Source organism: Dunckerocampus dactyliophorus, chromosome 12, assembly GCF_027744805.1.
Source record: "Dunckerocampus dactyliophorus isolate RoL2022-P2 chromosome 12, RoL_Ddac_1.1, whole genome shotgun sequence".
Taxonomy (NCBI): Eukaryota; Metazoa; Chordata; class Actinopteri; order Syngnathiformes; family Syngnathidae; genus Dunckerocampus; species Dunckerocampus dactyliophorus.
Window position 1 is genome coordinate 16,387,868 of NC_072830.1, and position 14,373 is coordinate 16,402,240.

At 41.8% G+C, this 14,373-nt stretch overlaps 1 protein-coding gene across 8 annotated transcripts in view; it reads left to right on the forward strand.

The window, feature by feature from the left end:
- sytl2b (synaptotagmin-like 2b) overlaps positions 1–14,373 on the forward strand; it is a 31,497-nt gene that overhangs the window by 234 nt on the left and 16,890 nt on the right. For 5 of the 8 annotated variants that reach the window (XM_054793657.1, XM_054793659.1, XM_054793660.1 and 2 more), the window contains exons 1-4: positions 535–1,228; positions 4,563–4,739; positions 11,175–11,335; positions 11,440–11,551. In XM_054793657.1, the coding sequence (XP_054649632.1) occupies positions 4,639–4,739; positions 11,175–11,335; positions 11,440–11,551 (374 nt within the window). In that variant the 5' untranslated portion in view covers positions 535–1,228; positions 4,563–4,638. Of the gene's footprint in view, positions 1–259; positions 296–534; positions 1,229–4,562; positions 4,740–11,174; positions 11,336–11,439; positions 11,552–14,373 lie in introns of those variants that run through there. The other 3 variants (XM_054793654.1, XM_054793656.1, XM_054793655.1) reach the window with 3 other exon arrangements.

Here is a 14,373-nt window from a genome sequence, read left to right on the forward strand (position 1 = left end):
TTACGACCTTGTAAATACGGCTCGTAACATTATTAAAGCCCCCCCACCCACACACACACACACGCGCGCGCTTATAGTCACCTTTACACTCGTAATGCCAAGTAATAGTGAATAAGCCGTTTCTAAGACGCGTGTTACTGTAATTGTCTTCCCTATGGGATCTGAAAGGGGGGCGGACTGGAAGTGATGTTGCGTGCTAGTTGCTTTTTAGCTTTTCGTGGGTAACGGCCGCAAAAGTAGCCCGTGTTTTTATTTATATGTAATTGTGCCTGTTGTGAGACAATTCAAACATGCGGTAAACTAACATTACTGTCCACACCTACTCAACAGTATAGAATACTAGACCAGTTGCGGGGCCATACATTTTTCATTGCATGGCCAAGGTCATCGCCTCGGCAGTTAATGCCTCTTGTTTATACATTGACACACGTACTAATATACCTGGGAAACAGTTAGGCACCAAAAACAATGTATTTGATCATTTTTTGGTACCTAACTGTTTCCCAAGTATTTTCGGGCGTGTGAGAATGTATAAACGAGAGGCACTGACTTAAATTTCTTTGTAGAAAAGCGCTTTATGAAAGTAAGTACATTTGCTATTAATTTACAACGCAGCCTTGACACATTCAATATGGCGATGAGGTTGACGTATCGCGGCAGTGGACAAACTCACTCGGTGCGGCGTCTATAACTATGGTCTAGATGGCCCGTGGCGTGGCCCGAGAGTGACTAGGGGCTGGCCACCCTGTAGCTACGCCAGTGGTTTTGACATGAAAAGTCGTAGTCAACCGCATATGATTTATTAATTTTTTTCTTGAAAAAACGAAGTGAAGCCGCGAAATTCGAAACGTGAACTGCAATTTTGAGCACTCCATATGGGAGATTATCATCATTTTACAAGCACGTCACCCGAGCATCCCATAATTTATCTAATTATTTTTATTCTTTTATTTATTTCTTTTTATTAGTGCATTTCTATGCTTGGACACTCCCTGTAGTCAAACAGCAGCCTAGATGGAGTTAAACAATGACCCCTGCTGGCCGCCGGCTGCTATTACACCGCAGGTACACCGTCGATACAGGAAACGCTTCTCGTCCGAGGAGGATGTGGCTTTGGGCTCCACATGTCCAGGTTGGTGCAACCCATCTGCAGAGTACCGCCCCCTTCTTTTCAGACGCAGACTTGAGGAAGTCCAGTGCATCCAGCAGCAGAAGACCAGGAGAGGAGGTAAACTCTTTTCTGAGCAAACGTAACAATAGTATGTCTGTTGTGTAGGTTCATGAGGGGTGTTTCTAATATCTTGTCTATTAGAAACAGCTCTCACTATGATGCAGCGCAATTGCACGCCACTGCAGCTACAGTAATAAACATGTTGTTCAATTAACATTGTTAATTTTGTGTATTGGATCTAATCAGATTGTGTACCTAATGAAGTTTATAAAGCTTTATTTTGTTCTACCTCTCACTGTTAAAGGTAGAATGTTGTTTTTACACTTTGAGAACATATTTGACCTTTTCTTAGCCGTCGGGAACTAAGTGTTGTATAGAGTTGTTCATAAAAGTGCAGGAGCAAAGTGGAACGTGTTTCCTTGTAAGACTGACACCTCAGCATTTAAATATTCTTGCAAGTGAGTGTAAATATTTGAAACAGTTTAAACACTGCCAACAGGGCTTGTATCTACAGCCAAGTCATAAATTGATCATGAAGAAGTTCACTTTCATGTCAGAATGGACACTATAGCACAACTTTATTATTATTTTTGTAATACTGGTACTATCTTGTCATTTATTTTCCACATTGAATGATTATTGGTGATGATGTTCACAATTATACCTCAGTCTGTCTGCCAAGTGTCAGTGCTGACAAAAAAGTCAAACTTTGTCATCTGCTGTATTGTAAATAAACATGAAAGAAGGCAGACACTAATTTGGGGGAATTAATTAAGTTAGTGAAGTACAGTATGTGTAATTGTCCGTCCTTTAATTGGTTGCACATTGTGACAGGAATGAGCAGTTATTTGCTGCAAATTATTGGGAGCTCAAGAAAAATGCTCCATTTTGAATCTAAACCGTATCATATATTGGAGTTAGTTGAATAAATGTGAAGAAAAGAAAGTGAAGAAATAAAATCAACCTTTAACCTGACTAATATCATATATTATAGTTTTCTTGTTAGCTGAAGAAATAAATAAAAGAAAATAGGGGGAAAAAAACATAAGTTCAAATATTATATGGATAATTTCATGTAGTTTGCTCGGTAGCGTAATAATAAATACAATAAAATAATATAAGTTAAAATTAAATTTAAAAAAGGCAAAAAAATAAAGAACTACGTGTTAATATTAATAATAGAGTAAAATAATAATATAATAAGAAATAATAGAGGGGGCCGCACGGCCGCACGGTGGTCTAGTGGTTAGCACCTTGGCCAATACAGGAACAGCCTGGAGATCGGGAAGACCTGGGTTCGATTCTCCCCTAGGCATTTCTGTATGGAGTTTGCATGTTCTCCCCGTGTGCGCGTGGGTTTTCTCCGGGTACTCCGGCTTCCTCCCACATTCCCAAAAACATGCAGGTGAGGTTAATTGGCGACTCTAAATTGTCCATAGGTATGAATGTGAGTGTGAATGCTTGTTTGTCTATATGTGCCCTGCGATTGGCTGGCGACCAGTCCAGGGTGTACCCCGCCTGTCGCCCGAAGTCAGCTGGGATAGGCTCCAGCATGCCCCCGCGACTCTAATGAGGATGAAGCGGTATAGAAAATGGATGGATGGATGGATGGAAATAATAGAGTCTGTTTGTTAGGTGAATAAACACAATCAAATAAAATGAAAATAGAAAAAATAAAATAAATACATTGAAATTTTAATATAAAGGATATATATAATATTGTTAGTTGAAGAAAATAAAATAAATCATATAATTAAAAAATGTAATTGGAAGAAGTGCATTTCAAAATAATGGTATCATTGCATTAAAAATAAATAAAAAATACAAATGCAATAAATTAAAAAAGGAAAAAATAAAGAAATAAATGTTACTAAAAATAATATATACTTTGCTACAATAAACACAATAAAACAATGATATAAAAAATAAATAATTTGTATGATTTAGGAATAAATACATAATTACAATTAATTATTAATATAAAGGATATACAATATGTAATATTGTCAGTCGGTTAAAAATAAAATATTCATATAAATATTATAATGGTATAGTAGAATAGAAAAATAATATTCAAATAAAATATTCTTATCATTAAAACTAGAAAAGCACTTGGAGAGAGCAGACCTCCACCAAGCGCCATAGTTCCCCCCCCATATTGTGATTGACACCATAGTCCTACGTTTATTTTATCTACTTGTTTAGATTCCGTGACCATGAATACATACCATTAGCAATTGGATTCACAATGATGTCAATATCAGTTTTGTAGTTACTCACAAAAACCACATTTTCCGTAATGGCGGGTTCCTTCTGGATCCACTGTAGCTCCATAGCTTTTGAAGATAGAACAAATCCGTTGGCACACTAGTCACACTCCAGTCACTCCTGTCACCTTAGGGCAGGGGTCACCGACTCGTCGAGCACGAGCTACTGGTCGATCTTTGAGACATTGCCATGAGAAAAATTTAAAAAATTATATTTATTACATCAATATATGTAATAATAATAATAATAATAATAGTAATACATTTTATTTATATAGCGCTTTTCAAGGTACTACGCTTTACAATGGAAGATTAAAAAAAAGGCATAAAGCTAAATAACAAACACAACAGAGAGGCACATTAAAATACAACAAACAGAAGTAGAAACAAAACAAAGCAAAGCAGCAAAGTCTAAAAAGTTAACCATTAAATACCGTTTAAAATAGCTGGGTTTTAAGTTGTTTTTTGAAGGTGGGAAGGTCGAAGCAGGCACAGAGTGGTTGGGGCAATGAATTCCAGCGGGTGGGGGCGGCAATGGAGAAGGCTCTGTCTCCCCAGGTTTGGAGCTTGGTCCTACAGGGAAGGGTCAGGAGGTTGGAGTCTGAGGAGTGAAGGGAACGTGAGGGATTGTGTCCATGGAGGTCTGTGAGGTATGGAGGGGCTAGATTGTGGAGAGCTTTGAAAGTGATCAGGAGGACTTTGAAATGGATGCGTTGAGGGACAGGGAGCCAGTGGAGGTTTTGAAGGACAGGGGTGGTGTGTTCACAGGAGCGGGTGGAGGTGAAGAGGAGGGCAGCGGAGTTCTGGATGTACTGTACTGGATGGTGTACCATAGAGAATGCTATTGCAGTAGTCATTTCTGGATGCGACAAAGGCATGGATGAGGATTTCAGAGAATGTGAGAGATGGACGGAGTCGGGCTATGTTCTTAAGATGGAAAAATGCAGTCCGGGTTATTTGTTTCCCTTCACTTTTGCTGATACTCTTTTGTCATAATCAGGGACATCATAACTATCATTCTGTGTATGTGTATTGTGTAAATAAATACTTTCCCATAGGTGAAAGTCACAGCAAAATCTTAAAAAGTGATCTAAAAAAACATGTGACACGCTTTCCTTCTACAGGAGGGAACAGAAGTGAGTTATAGTGAGACCCCCCACATCCCTCAGGCTCACCCCAGGAAGAGGAAGAAGGGCGACCATGATCGACCTGAGCTACCTGACGGAGGAGGAGCAGGGGGTCATCATGACGGTGCTGAGGAGGGATGCCCAACTCAAGAAGGCAGAGGAGCAGAGAGTCAGGTAGGAAAAAAAAGAACTGAATTAATAGACATGTCGAAGGAGGATTTGAAGGTGGGGGGGTGTGGTGGCGGTATTTACAAAAGATGACACACCTACCTGCTGACGAGCAGCACATTTTCATTCAGCAAATATTTGAACTTGACACCGCCTCTTAGCAGTGACACAAGAATGTCAAATATTAGCTTAAAAGTGCCAATCCAATGCCCATCAAAGCCATGTGGGAGGGGTAAAAGCATCCTGGCCACAACTGTAGGTATCCAAATATAACAGCAGGCGCCATCCAAATCACATCCCAGCATTTTTATTGACATGACATTTAAGTCTTTGACACAAACTATTTGAGTATTTTGGTGGAACCTCAACAAATGAGACAAGACTAGACAGTAGTCAACCTTTTTCTCCCCTTGGGAAATAATGGAAATACAGTTCAAATAATCTGTTCCAGGGTCAAACTGTCACCATCTTGCTTTATTTACTGTACAGGCCACTTTTATACTGCTTTTTTTGTATTTTTTGCTGTCAAATGATTAAACACGATTAAACATTTTAATCAGATTAATCACCATTTTCAAATTAATTAATAATGATTAATCACCATTTGCAACTATGTCTGAAATATGTACAATTTTACTGTATTTTATAAACAGAAAGACAGGGCAGGATTTTATATATGATTATATATATTTGGATAAGGGATGCTCCGATTGATCGGCCTATAACCAATATTGGCCTTCTTCCGTGGAAAAGTACATGATCGGCACACGCCTATAAATGCCTTTCAATGCCGATCACAAAATCCGATCACCTCTGGCCTGTACTGTTGCAGGCTGCAGCTTTTCGCGATCCCTATGTGCAGTGTAGTGTCTTGCTCTCACGTCTTGGAGAAGCATCCCCCGCCCACTTTCCTTCATACTGCGCAGGCATGCCAAAACCAACAAACATGTCTGCCGTGCGGAACATACCTGTCATTTGTGAGAGTGATATGAAATGAAAAAATGCCCCAAAAAATACCTGGCAGGGGTAGCAAAAAAAATAAGATTTAATTTATTCCGGCATTTGAAGAACAAACACTTGGCGGAGTATGGTGAGTTTGCGAGGCTCACGGTGCAGCATCAGTCAAACGGCAACTCATGCAGCCCACTCTGCACCGTGCGCCAACCAACGCCTAACCACTAGCTTGTTGCTTCAGCTGCCATTGTCAACTGCATCTTTGGCATTGAAGAAGTTAAGAATTAGATTGTGGGAAGTTCAGTGTCTCTCTCTTCCATCTCTCTGTCTGCACCGCCCATTGTTTTCTGCATCCTGATTGGTAGACCATTGTCAGTCAATCTCCTTTGCGCCGCCCTGCCGGGTCTCCTGTGTCATTGCTAGCTTGCTTGCTTTTAAATGACTCTTTGGTTCGAAGGAGGAGGACTGCAGCAATATGTTTTAACAAGGATACAAAAATGCTACAGTACAGTGGAACGGCGCCAGGACGAAAAGGCAAGGTCACAGGAGCGAAATACGTGTGAGTGACTTAATAATTTCTTGTGTCCGACCTGTAGGTTGATCAATAAAATTCAAACAAAGGTTTGAACTTTTTGGAGAGTGTTTAAACAAGAGAGAAATGTGAGAAAATGTTATTGCCTGTCTGAAAAAAGTGTGTAAAATGTATGGTGAAGGGTTTTACAGCCTTAAAACATATGTAATAATTGTAAAAAAAAATGGAAGTTTGTTATTTTGCAGATTTCACTTATTGCGGGCTATTTTGGGAATCTATGCCCCGCGATAAACGAGGGAACACTGTAATGCGCCTCTTATTTCTGAACATTCTTAGCTGTCAACCAAGTGTAAAAAAAAGTTCACCGAAAAAGAATTTCACCAAAACTCTCGATCTTAACCTTGATGGGGGACCATAGTGCTCATTTAAGATATTTGATCCCAGCGGGGCACCTAAAATAAATCTCAAGCCTGCGTACATGGCAAATCTGCGTTCTTCTCCTCTTGGCCGAAACACTCAATTCGGCAGCCTCCTCCCCCCTGACCACACCTACTCTTTTGCCATTGGTCAAGGGTAGATGGTCACCTGCAGCCTCCCACCCTCCAGCTACTGCTTGGAGCTGCATAGAGACACGCCCCCCTTGACCGGGTACGTGCTAATTTGCTAATCTAGTTTATGATAATAAGTTGGAAATGTAGGATAGGGTCCCTTTTAATGACAACAGTGATTTGTTTGCTTGTTTTTGAACATGCTTAGCTATCACACGTGTGAAAAGAAGTTAACCCCTATAAAAACAACAACACAAACTTTGGTTACAAATGATGACATAACTATTGGGACACTTGGAGTCTGGAGTCTTGCTACTTGTGCAGTGTGACTTCCTGCGTATGTTTGTCTTCTCGTAACACACCTCCTTTGGGAATTTAAACCAAAAAAAAGACAAGGAAAAAGCGAAACACACACATACACAAATTTAATCCTTTCATTCATCACTCATCCAGTATGCAGAAAAAAGACGAACATTATTCCAAATGGGGGTCAGAGTTCTACTATAGAAACACTTCAAAGCCTTGGAAGAAGTTTGGCCATGTAAGAATGTGAAGAAACAATGTGCTTCTCATCAGGAGCTAAGTGGAGGCGTTTGGTCCAACTCGTTCACTCAAAAGCCGCTGTGTGTCCAAGCGTCGTCTGTAAAAGGATTAAGACGACGTCCCATAATAGATCACATGACAAGAATCTTTGTTGATTTGATTTGGATTTGATGGGGTTGTTTGCCACTCTCTTAAGTCGCATCATGTGCTGATTCTTATTCAATCATAACATAAGAGCAGTGAGGGCTACATACTGAAAAATGAAAGAATGCAAGGGCCACTTTGATTTTTGGAAAGAAGTTATATCTATTTCTCACCTTTGTGATACAGGTGAAAAAGCCTATTATTAGTATCAACTTCGGTCTTTGCGCTTTTATTTCCCATTTTGTTGTTTTTTTAATTAATTTTTCAAATATTTCTTCTTAAAAAAATCTTCCTAAATTTTTTTTCTCATAATATTATGAATTTATTCCCATAATATTTCAACTTTATTCCCATAATATAACTTTTTCCCAATGTAATTTAACAAAAAATACAACTTTATTTTGTTTTATTTGTTTCTCGAAATATTACGACTTTACAAAAAACAAAACAAAAACAATTATTTAATATTTCAACTCTATGCTCCTAAAATGACATTATTCTTCCTCATATTATGACTTTATTCTCATAAATGACTGCCCTTTTTTCATTTCTGTCGTTGCTGTTTTTTTTCCAACTATTTCAACTTTCTCCTTTGTCAATTTTCTTCTCGGAATTATGACTTTTTTCCCATAATATTTTGACTTTATTTTCATCACATTATAACTTTTTTCACATTATAACTTTTTTCAGTTACAAATTTTCAGTTACAAACCTTTTTGTTGTTATCATTTTCGTAATATTATGACAAAATAACATTTTTTTTTTTATATTTCAACTTTATGCTACTCTACACTACTTTATGCTAAATCGTATTTTTCCTTGTAATATTAATGCATTATTCTCATAAAACTCCTCCATGAATCACCACCTTATCGTGGTGGGGTAGTTTGAGTGCCCGAGTGAGCCTGTTGTCTGGGACTATATGCCCCTGGTAGGGTCTCCCGAGTCAAACAGTTCTTAGGTGACGGTCCTAGGTGAGTTATTCAGGAGACCCTATGAGCAAACACAAGAGGAGGGACCGTACCTCAACCAAACATGGGATAACTGGGCCTCACCCGGGAGCCAGGTCCAAGGGATGGGCTCACAGGCGAGCGCCTGGTGGTCGGGCCTTCACCCGTGGGGCCCTACCGGGTCCAGCCCGAAGAAGCCACACAGGATCTGCCCACCCTGTAGACCCACCACCTGCGGGGGCAAGCATAAGGGTCCAGTGCAATGTGTTTTTGGTGGCAGTCAAGGGCGGGCGCCTGGGCGACCTAGTCTTCGGCGGCCAAATCTGGTTCTTGGGACATGGAACGTCACCTCCCTGGTGGGGAAGGAGCCCGAACTTGCGCGAGAGGTTGAGACATTCCGACTAGATATAGTCGGACTCACCTCGACCCGCAATTTGGGTTCTGGAAACAAACTTCTCGAGAGGGCTGGACCTTGTTCTCTGGAGTTGCTGCAGGGAACAGGCGGCGAAGTGGTGTGGGCTTATTAATAGCCCTCCGCTACCTCTGTTGGAGTTATTTATCCCCAGTGAACGAGAGGGTAATTTCCCCACACCTTCGGGTTGGGGAAAAGGTCCTGACTATCGTTTGTGCGTACACGCCAAATGGCAGTTCAGAGTACCCTGCCTTTTTGGAGTCCATCAGAGAGGAGATGGAGAGCACCCCAGCTGGTGACTCCATAATTCTACTGGGACACTTCAACGCCCATATGGGAAATGACAGTGTGACCTGGAGGGGCGTGATTGGGAGGAAGGGCCACTTCAATCTGAACCCGTGCGGTGTGATGTTATTGGACTTCTGTGCGAACCACAGTTTGACCATAACAAACACCATGTTCAAACATAATAATGTCCACAAGTGCACTTGGCACCAGGACACCCTAGGCCTCACATCTATGATCGACTTTGTAGTCGTATCATCAAACCTGCGTCCACATGTTCTGGACACGCGGGTGAAAAGAGGGGCTGAGCTGTCAAGTAAAAAAAAAAGGTGCAAAGTGAAAATTTTATACAAAAAAATAAAATTGTACTACAATTTACTACTACTAATAGTACTACTAGTACTACTAGTTATTTCATGAGATAAAGAGGTGAAAAAAGGTGCACATTTTTTAGAGTAATGTTGTAGTAAAATTAAAAAAAAAGAAAACATCCAATTGTAATTTTCTAAGAATAAACTGATAATTGCGAGACCAATAGTAATTATAATTTTGTAGTATGTACAGGTTGAGATGGTATTTCCTGCTGGACATTTTGCCTGTCGCACCTCCTCCAGTGCACTTTGGGTCAGATGCAGGATCGTCAGCTGGTGCCACCTTTCACTGATGTTTCGCCTCCTAGCTAGTACATCTCCAGGTGGGGGGGCAAGTGGCATCTTGGGACGTCTCCCTACCACTCCCTGCATCTAACCCTATTGGGGTGTCTGACCCCATCTGCTATCTTTCCTCCTTAACCACAACCAGTAGCTTGCTTTTTCTGCCTCTTCTGCTAGCTCCTTGATTGCTCGCTGTAGTTTTGCCCCTGTTGTTCCTAGCGTGCGGAGAAGCTGGATCGCTGACCTGCCAACGAAGCCCCTGCACCCGACCTCCACTGGGTGGATGGATGCTGCCCACCCTGCCTCTTTGCACTCTGCTGCCAGCTCGGTGTACTTGAGCTGCTTGGTCTCGTGTGCAGATGGTATTCCCTCTTCCCACAGCACGGTTAACTCAATGAGGAGGACCCGCTTGGCAGCTGTGGACCACATCACGATGTCTGGTCTTAGGGTTGATTGCACACTCTCGCTTGGGAAGATGAGCTGCCTGTCCAGGTCGACACGCATTTCCCACGCCTTCCCAGGGGTTAGCAATGATCTTGCTCCAGGTGCTCTGCCAACTTCCTCAGCACTTGATTGTGCCGCCATCTGAGACGTCCTTGTGACAGTGCCACTTTGCATGATGCCAGGATGTGTTGGAGGCCTACTTTGTCACTTTCACACAGCGAGCACCTGTCCTCACTCCCAAACCACGTGGAGAGGTTCTGAGGGCACGGGAGGGTGTCGTACGCTGCCCTGACCATGAAGCTGAGTCGTGCCTGTGGGGCTTGCCAGATGTCTTGCCAGGTTATGACCCTGTGGATGGTGTCCTCCCAACTGGTCCATGCCCCTTGCTTGCCCTTGGACACCGCTTTGATGAGATACTGCTCTTGTTCTGCTCGAGCCACTTCCTCCACAATCATAGCCCTTCTCTGCTGTCTTGAGGCTTTTGACCAGAATCTCATTGGTTCCCCAAAGCCGACTCCAGCCCGGCCTTCCTGCACTCTCCCGGTGATCTCTCTGTGTTGCAGCCTGCTGACAGCCTGATTCACTTCTGGTTGGGCCCTCCATTTGCGCCCCGTTCTGACGGCTACTGCCGCGGCTCTTATTATATTTACATAATAAAGTTGTATTATTACAAAGACCAAAATTTTATTTTGCAAGATCAGAGTCACAATTTTATTTTTTAAAAAGCCTTACATTTGCAAGATTAAATTCATAATATGAAAATAAAACCATTATTTTATTTTAAAAAATTGTGGCAGTATTGCAGTAATAATACAAAAAAAGTTGAAAATGTATGTATGAAAATAGAATTGTAATTGTAATTGTAATTGTCAAAAATAGGTGATAATAATGGAATATACATCTGTCGTCACCTTTCTTGTACTATTTTTTTCTTGTTTTTAGTTGTTTACCATACTTATTTGCACATATCCTTCAGGAAACTAGAGAGCATCCTCAGCGAAGGTTCATCGCTGCCAGACTCCAAGCTTAAGTATATGACAGGCGAGTGGTTCTACGAGGCCAAGTCACGCAGACACAGGGACAAGATCCATGGCTCTGAGATCATCCTGGCCTCCATGAAGCAGAAGAGAGCTTTTGGTATGTGTGTGTGTGTGTGTGTGTGTGTGTATATGTGTGTGTTCAGCACAATGTAGTCTGCAAAAACAAACCAATTTATACTTCATTTGTGTTTTCTGTTGCAGAAGAATCTTTTAGAGCCGAAAGACCAAAAGTGCCCAGCAGTCAAAGTTCTGACTCGGGGGCTCCACCAAAACCTGCCAGATATTTGGATTCATCAGAGCCACAGGAGCTAAGGTACACTTTTATCTTACATGGCTTTATGAATTATGATTTATTAGTATCTCTGACTGTCTAGTATGTTTTTTTACTATGATGCTTCCAACATCCAGACGACAAAAATCATTCTTTATGAAACTAAAAAAAAATGAATGCAATTGTAAATCCTCTAGCAAACACAGCAGCCAAGACTAACAGAATTGCTGTGATCCACTTCATCCACATGAATTTGTGGAATTGAATATGGTTATGAAAATAGCTCTGCAAAGCATTAAAAATAATGCAACCAAAGTATTTACTTTTTTACATACACAGCATGCCCAACAATATTGTTTGGCTTTTGTAACAAACCTCTGTGAGTCAGGTCCCGAATCCAATAAAAGTCCATCCAGTAAAAGATGAAATTCGGAAAAATGGGCCTGCAAAATACTTTTAGGGTAGGACTAATAATTTGACATGGTTATAGATCAATTTGTTGTGTTATTTAGAATATATGACATTGTTAAAATAAATTATCTTCAACGCAAAAGTAATTTGTTGACGGTCCCTACTATAAACAACCAGCAGTTAGAGCAGCACTTCCCATTCAAGCTCTCTGCACAATGACACAGCAGTGAGGGGGAACTACCGCTATCGCTACCGAGCCGAATATCCAACATCCATCGCAGATGGGCAGACACTGAGGGCACGGCAGACTCCGACTCTAGTGAGGGAAACAGTGGGGGTCGGTATTCGTAGGCATCATTGATCGGAGACATGCCTGTGGCGGAGCTGACGTGAGTATTTTACAAATACTCAATCCAAGGTAGGTTCAAGGACCATGAAGCAGGTTGCTGGTGGCAGACGCACCGGGTGGTGGCCTCCAAGTCCTGGTTGGCACGCTCAGTCTGGCCATTGGACTGTGGATGGTACCCTGACGACAAGCTGAGAGAGGCTCCCAGATCCTTGCAGAAAGCCTTCCAAACTGCTGAGGAGAACTGTGGCTCCCTGTCTGAGACCACGTCCAAGGGGATTCCATGTAACCGGTTGTTGCGAGCAGAATGTGGCTGCCTGGAGCTCGAAGTGCAACTCGCACTGGGTGAGGAAGGATCGAACATCTCAGAGTCGCCCGAGAAACGCTCTGGCCTTGACACTGTGGGCAAAGTGCGGCCGTGCTGTTATCTGGTGGTGGAAGGGCAACTTGGTCCTGCGGAACGGCTGCAGTGGCAGGAGGCAACGTGGAAGAAGGGTTTTGAGCTGAGTTTTGAGGGTCTCCAACCGGGCGTCTTGACGATCGGCTATGCCTTTGATGGCTAGGCCTGGTGCGTCTAACTGCTCCTTCTGTTTGCTGACACGCTGTGTCAGATTATGGAGAGCCAGTTTATTTGTGTCTACCTTCGTGGGTTCCATAATGTGGCTGGATTATTCTGTTGTGTTCTGACAAGTGCTGGACCCCGGATGCAGAGGCACGAGGCAGGTGAGCAGGTAAGACACTTTTAAACACTTGCAAAAAAACCAGCAACTACAGTAAATGACATCATGAAAGAAGGCCAAGCTGGAGCTCAGGGAACTACCGGGTGTGCCTCCTGGGAAACGCTGAGCAGACTGATTGCTCAAAAGAAGAGAACTTGTGAAAGCACTTCAGCAAGACCGCAGTGGTTAATGATGGATATAGATATCAACAGCATCGACACTTGCGTCCCACTATATGGCAGACACAACACCACACCTGTCATCATTGTTAAGTTCACCAACAGGGAATTGAAAACTGCACTGCTGAAACACGGAAAGAAGCTGAGAGGCACAAACGTCTACATGAATGAGCATCTGACAAAACGCAATGCCGACATAGCCAAGAAAGCACGTGACTTGAGGAAGCAGGGAAAGATACAAAGCACTTGGAGCACCAACGGTAAAATCTTTATCAAACTAAATGGAGATCCAGGAGAAACAAGAGTGCAGTGCTTGTTGTCAAAGATATCCGCGATCTGTACACATTTTAAAGTTACATTATTGACAATAAGGATAATGGAGAATAGAACCTACAAGAAAGAACCAGGCTGACCGAAAGGCGTGCTCCATGGCCTCACCGAACTTCTCCCACACTTGAGTTTTTAGCTCGACAACTGCCGAAGCTGCGTGCCACTTGGCCTGCTGGTAGCTGTCAGTTGCTTCAGGAGTCCCACAAGCCATTCATGCACGATAGGACTCCTTCTTCAGGTTGACCGCAGCCCTGACCTTCAGCACTAATTATTAGATATTTATTATGAATGTTATATAATTTATCAATACATCTCAACCCTTAACTCATACTGTAACACATTGTGATACTGCCTTATCATTTTCTTATGGTGTTTCTATTTGGTTTCTCTTTCAAATGGTACATGTTGAACACAGGAAGTGCACAAAAATTTTTTTAGCAATTGATGTGAAACGGAAAGGGAGTAGGATTAAATAAGTTTTGCTTCTTCCTACTCCTTTTTGGACATGTGAAATTGTGACTTGTAACGTGATGTATTCCAATGTAACCTGTGTGGATGTTCAAAATAAAATTAAACCATTACCAAAGTAATATAGCATAATAAGTAATATACCAATATTTTTTTGTTTGACCAGATTAAGACTGACAGGCTGACAGACACACACTATGGAAGTTACTCCAACAGCATTGCAATAACTATTAAGATACAAGACAAAGGCCACTTTTTTAATGATTTTTTTTATTAGGCCACTCCCACATGAAGAGTCAATGTCATTAGAATGAGCTGTTGTTTAAAGTCTTTTAGCAAAACAAAGAACATTGACAATGTTTGCTCATGTTGAAGCTTCTCTCCCACACTACTTGTGTGTGTCTGTTGGTG